A 6000-nucleotide genomic window follows, 5' to 3' on the forward strand; every position below is an offset into this window, starting at 1 on the left:
CTCTTTAAATTATAGGTCACCTCATTTCCATTCATGTCCAGGGCTTTGTATAAAAAGAAGAGACATCTGTGAAGCAAAAACTACATGTATTATGTAAAACTCAAGTTTCAATATAAAAACCAGAAAAGCAAGACCCCAGATCCCAGTGGAATGAAAGAAAGACCATATGCCATGGGTCTGAAATTTCACCTCCTACCTTGAAGTCAGCTGAAGATAATATTAGAAGGACTTGATGTCACATAGTCCTAGAAAAGGAGGACAGATTAGAATTCATCTGATTTGTAACTTGGCTTCTTGCTAAAATTGTCCCTGAAATCAGAGATGTCCTTGATATTCTTCTTAGGGACCTGTTTTAACAAAATGCAAAGAAGGAAATGTTTGTAGTCAGTTTCCAACTAAAGTTTTTTTCTTTCTACTTGGCATTGAACGCTAAGAATGTTTTTCTCTACTTTGCTCCCCCTTTAACTATGCTGCAGGTCTTGTGCTCAGGAAGTGGGGGTGGGGAGGAGAAATGAAAGAAACAGAGTTGAGAGAAATGGGTTAAAGGTGTCACAGTTGTAGACAGGAAATCTAGCAAGTGATGGAAACTACCAATATCCTTGCTAGATGGAGGGCATGGTTCTCTTAGTACATTGGAAAATGTTGTATCTGTTTTTGCATTGCTATTGACTGCATACAGACCAGAACAGCTTTCCTTCTTAAAAAATAGGGACCAAGCAGAGACTGCCCTTGACTCCGGTCAAGAAAGCGCTTCCTCCAATACCAGAACTAGAAGTTACTTCCACGATGCATCTGCAAGATCAGTATACACGGTGAGTGAAGACTGGGCTTTACTGATGATTTGTCTTTATTCGTTATAAACATGAAAGATCCAAGGAGATGCAGTTTACCTCAAACTTCATTTCTATCTGGGTGTAGCAGACAGAAGGTGGTGAACTTGCAAAAGTACTTCACACGAATTAGATGGCATGAAATAAAATCACTATTTTCTCCAAGGTCTAGGAAGGACCAATAAACTAATCTCTTAGTCTATTAAACAACATGTGCCCCTGAGATGTCAGCTCATCCCTTGGCTGTTTCCTAAGGTTGGATCATACATAATTCCAGGAGGCCAATCGTTCTTTAGTCAGAACATGAGAAAAGAGAGAATGTAAATTTATAAAGCCAGGCTACCCACTGATCCTCAATTACTGAAATTAAAAACTTCCCTCAATATAGGATCTGGTAATAAATCTAATGTACATTGATTTTCATGTGCTTGAATCCCAAACTATGGTCAGAAGTGCCTTCAGAATGTATATACAGTAAAACCTTGGATTGTGAATAACTTGTCTGTGAGTGTTCCTCAAGACAAGCAAACATTTCTAATAAATTTTAACTTGATAAACGCTTGATAAATGAGCGATGTCTTGTAATACAAGTAGTACATGATGCTGAACATCATGTGATTACTGAGCCAATGGTTCTTGAAATTTGCTTTGATATACAAGTGCTTTGCATTATAAACATGTTTCCGGAATGAATTATGCTCGCAAACCAAGGTTTCACTGTATATTTTTTAAGTAGGCTCCACATCCAGCATGGAATCCAACGCGGACTTGAACTCACGACCCTGAGATCAAGACCTGAGCTGAGATCAAGAGTCTGACGCTAAACTGACTGAGCCACCCAGGCACCCCTCTTAGAATTATTTTTCATTTATTCAACAAATATTTATTAAGTAGCTGTTATGTTAAGGCACTATTGATAGCTGTGGTAGGGGATGTAAAAATTATAACAGGGAAGAGGAAAGACACTAGCATTTATTAGTATCCTTTAATTGTCCTTGGTGGTGATAAGAATAAATAATCTAGACTTTGTTTGTTTGTTTCAGGTGTAGAATTTAGTGATTCAACACCTCCATACAACACCTGTGCTCATTATAACAAATGCACTCCTTAATCCCCATCGCTTATTTCACCATCCCCAACCCACCTCCCCCTCCCCTCTGGTAACCATGTTTGTTCTCTATAGTTAAGAGTCTGTTTCTTGGTTTTCCTCTCTTTTCTTTTTCCCCTGTGTTTGTTTGCTTTGTTCCTTAAATTTCACATATGAGTGAAATCATAGGGCATTTGTCTTTCTCTACTGACTTACTTTGCTTAATATAATAAGCAAATTATTACTCTCTAGGTCCATCCATGTCATTGCAAATGGCAAGATTTCATTCTCCTTATAGTTGAGTAATAGTCCAATGTATGTGTGTGTGTGTGTGTGTGTGTGTGTGTGTGTGTGTGTGCATTACTAGATCATTTATTCTTTATGACACTTGGGTAATTAGTCAAGATTCTAGCAGGAAACCAATAGTATACTCAAACTGAATCATTTGAGGTGAGTTTAATTAAGCCGAGATGTGGGAAAACCCAAAAAGAGAGTGCAGCACCCTAAAACTAGTTAACAGTAGGGCACTGCTACTATCCCTAAGACTAAAGGGGCAAGGAACCCAGAAAGATAGGCACAGGCGCAGACATACACACACACACACACACACACACACACACACACACACACACACAATATATGGGGAGGGCTGCCTGATAAGGACTGTGACTTTTGGCCAAGTGACACAACAGCCTGCAATTGCCCTGAAGACAGAATAAATATCTCAGTTTGGCTGTTCTCTCTTTCCCCGATGTGCTAGTACTTACCATTGGTCAAACCCAATCAGAGCTAGAGGACAATGGAGCTGGATTGAAGTAGTTCATATAGACTGGCCTCGAGGGTAACAGTAGGGTGGGAAAGAAGTGGAGTGCAGATCTAGAGAGGCAACCGAAGGGATAGATGTAAATGGCTCAAAATGTCAAACTGGAAACTGAATGCCAAGTATATATTTGTGTTCAGGACTAGAGAGAAGCAGGTCTTAGTGTTTGGGTCTTAGTGGAATCAGAGTCTGCTGTTGGCTTAGAAATTGGTAGGCAGACTTTAATGTAATCATGTGATTGCTTTAATAAAATATTATGCTTGATATCTGTCATCCTGGTCCTCGTTCTGGGATGTTCAACCTTTCATATGAAGAGATCCCCTTTCATTCACCAAATACTTTTTGAGCACCTACTGTATGCCAAGAATTCTGCTGCTCATTGGCAAAGTAACATGCAGTCAGTGGAGAAATCAGATTGAGTGCCAATAACATGATACAGGTATTCATTCATAGGGGACTCAGGGAGCATAATGGAGAGACAGCTCATTCAACGGAAATGCTGCCTAGTATATAATACATGTTCAATAAGTATTTGTTGAATGAATGATTAAGTCCCAACTTCTGTGTTTCTTTAAAAGAAACTTGCGTGAACACTTACACTTTATTTTATAGAAGAGGACAATAACCCAAACATACTGTGGTGACAGAGGCTTGAGGAGACCCTAGTTTCCTGGGTCCTAGGCTGAGACGTTTGTTACCACTAGCCACACTGTCTTCCTAGGTTTATAATGGAGGCTCCATTGTCTACCACAGGATTAGAAAGAGCTCTTAATCAGTGATATTGAGAAGATTTTTGGTGTCCTTATAAGACACAGTTTTAATAAATGGTTTAAAAATTATTCTCCACTAATTCTTTTCAGATAATAACATTCTTGCATGAATAATATTGGTCTTTTTTTCTCTTTATCTTCAGAATATCCCTCTGAATTCCTCCGGACCATTTGGACTAAACCCTTTTGAAGAATACTCATAATTTTATTTCAGGAATGAGTTAACTAGTAAATATATGGGTCCAGCTGAGAATGCACAATGGGAACAGTAGGAATGGTCACTGGCTGATGAAAACTGGCTCAAGAGCATTCATTTGGCCCACGAGATCAAAGAAACCAGAGTTTTTTCAGGAAGCCATCATGAGTCATGGAAAACAAGCTGATGACACCCATAAAAACAGCAATGGAATGCTTCCTCTCCTTGTTTATCTATCATTATACAACTACAGTGGCCTCAAGATTTTGATATTGAAAGGAACCAAAAACCAAGGTCAAGGATGAAAATCCTTTCTCTCATTAGCCCACATTGCAGATTCTGATTTGATGGGTTTTCCCATACAGAGGGATTGTTTCTATTTGGCAAATTACTTAAGAGGGCCTGGGTTGTTTGTTAATGTATTTGTTTGGATTTATAAATTTTGTCTCCTTTTGGCACTGAGGATGCTTTAAAAAATTCAAAGATACCAAAGTCAAATGACTTTAAGTGAAATACTAAGTGAAACTTGAATATTGAAACATAATAGCAAAATGTTTCTTCTGATTCTTCCAGCGTTCATATTATTTATAGCTATCACTGATGTCAAGAGTAGTTATAGTTATTAATTACAATAAGAGCACATATAGACAATTTTTAACATTGAAAAATATAAAAATACCTTTCCAGAATTCAGGTGGAATTTAATCTCCTGGCATCATTATATGTTTAAAATTGCTTTTCTGAGAAGATTTCTAGATTTTAATGGCAGGGTCAGGTTTAATATTAAGCAAATTAACAGGAATGAATGATTCAGCATACAGAGGGTTTTTTGGTATCCTCTCCCTCTCTCCCATCCCCTCTTCTCCCCTCCCCACCTCTCCCCTCCTCTCCTCTCCTTTCTTTTTCTAGATCACAAACTGAGATTCTAATCATAGCATTTAGGTTTTGAAGATTTGGAAAATGGAATTCTACTAGTCTCACTTTTTATTGTCCCTGTAAACTTGATTATTAGGTCAAGATCAGGTCTGGGACTATTCAGCAGGAGTTGAGGGATATCACACACCTTGAGGGATAGATATTATATGATTTCTAATAGGCCAAATTATTGTTTCCTTGAACATTGCCTATTATGTTCAGACAAATGACTTGGAAATCATTGGGAACTTGGCTTACAAAAGGCATAAATTAAGCTTCAAATTCTGTTAAATTGTGGCAGCTTCCTGAAAGCTAATTTCACTTATTTATTGAAATAATAGACTTTAATAGATATTGTGAAGCATCCAAACATGTGGATGGCCTGGTGTCTGCCTGCAAAGAATCTATACTCTAGTAGAGGAGACAGGGTACACTACTCCTAGTTATAATGCTAGACACAAGGGTAAGATGGGGTAAGATAAATGTCATCTACAGGCTCCACGCTTCCTGCTGAGAATTCACAGGCCAGTAGAATCATTTCCAGCTGGGGGTAAGCAGGGTAGGCTTTTCAAGAAGGTGGCTTTAAGCAGCATTGAAGATAGTTTTTTTCTGATCTTTCTGGAGAGGTGGAATTTCCCAAGTATATACTTTCTCAGCTCTCATAACCCTTTCAATATCTGCTTTTTACAATTATTTTCATGGTTATCAATTAATGTCTATCTCCCTTTCTAGACTGATTCTGCTCACCATAATATTCCTGGAAGCTGGCATGATATTTGGCTTACAGAAAGTTCTTAGTACATATTTTTTGGATAAAGAACAATTTACTGAGCCCCTCTGTATGTCAGGTACATGCCACAGATAGTCTCACTTCTTCCTTACAATGATTCCTGGAGACAGGTGTCATTGTCCCTAAGGAACTGAGGCCTGAGAAGCTCACCAATTTGCCTGTGACCTCAGGAACAATATGTGGATTCAGTCCTAGACTGAAGTATATAAAATATGCTTTTGTACCCAGCCACTTTTGTGGCTAGTATAGCAGGATCATGATTTGAGTGGTTCTTAAGGAGGGGGGAGGAATTGACCATCAGAATCCAAACAGGGCTCCGTAAGCATGGAAGAGGAAGAAGAAAACCGTCAGGTGCCTCTGTGAATGTTTCTCCTCAATTCCAAGGAGATGTGCAGGGAGATGTGTTTAAAAATAAAACACAGGCTTGGTTTTTCCCCCAGAACAATCTCTTGAGGCGTGCTAAGGCTATTCTTTAAGCATGTCTCAGTACCGAAACTTTCATGATGGGTCTCCACAAAGTTGTCACGGCATCATTATCTCTCTCCAAAATTATGTCTATTTTCAGATGGACTGTAAAAATAGCACATCTATT

The 6000-nt window shown here is 38.5% G+C and overlaps 1 protein-coding gene across 4 annotated transcripts in view; it reads left to right on the forward strand.

The window, feature by feature from the left end:
• TMEM156 (transmembrane protein 156) overlaps positions 1-4255 on the forward strand; it is a 52600-nt gene extending 48345 nt beyond the window's left edge. For all 4 annotated transcript variants that reach the window (XM_045475014.1, XM_045475016.1, XM_045475015.1 and 1 more), the window contains 2 exons: positions 710-812; positions 3651-4255. In XM_045475014.1, the coding sequence (XP_045330970.1) occupies positions 710-812; positions 3651-3710 (163 nt within the window). In that variant the 3' untranslated portion in view covers positions 3711-4255. The remainder of the gene's footprint in view (positions 1-709; positions 813-3650) is intronic.
• Positions 4256-6000: the final 1745 nt, after the last annotated feature.

Source organism: Leopardus geoffroyi, chromosome B1 (assembly GCF_018350155.1).
Source record: "Leopardus geoffroyi isolate Oge1 chromosome B1, O.geoffroyi_Oge1_pat1.0, whole genome shotgun sequence".
Classification (NCBI taxonomy): domain Eukaryota; kingdom Metazoa; phylum Chordata; class Mammalia; order Carnivora; family Felidae; genus Leopardus; species Leopardus geoffroyi.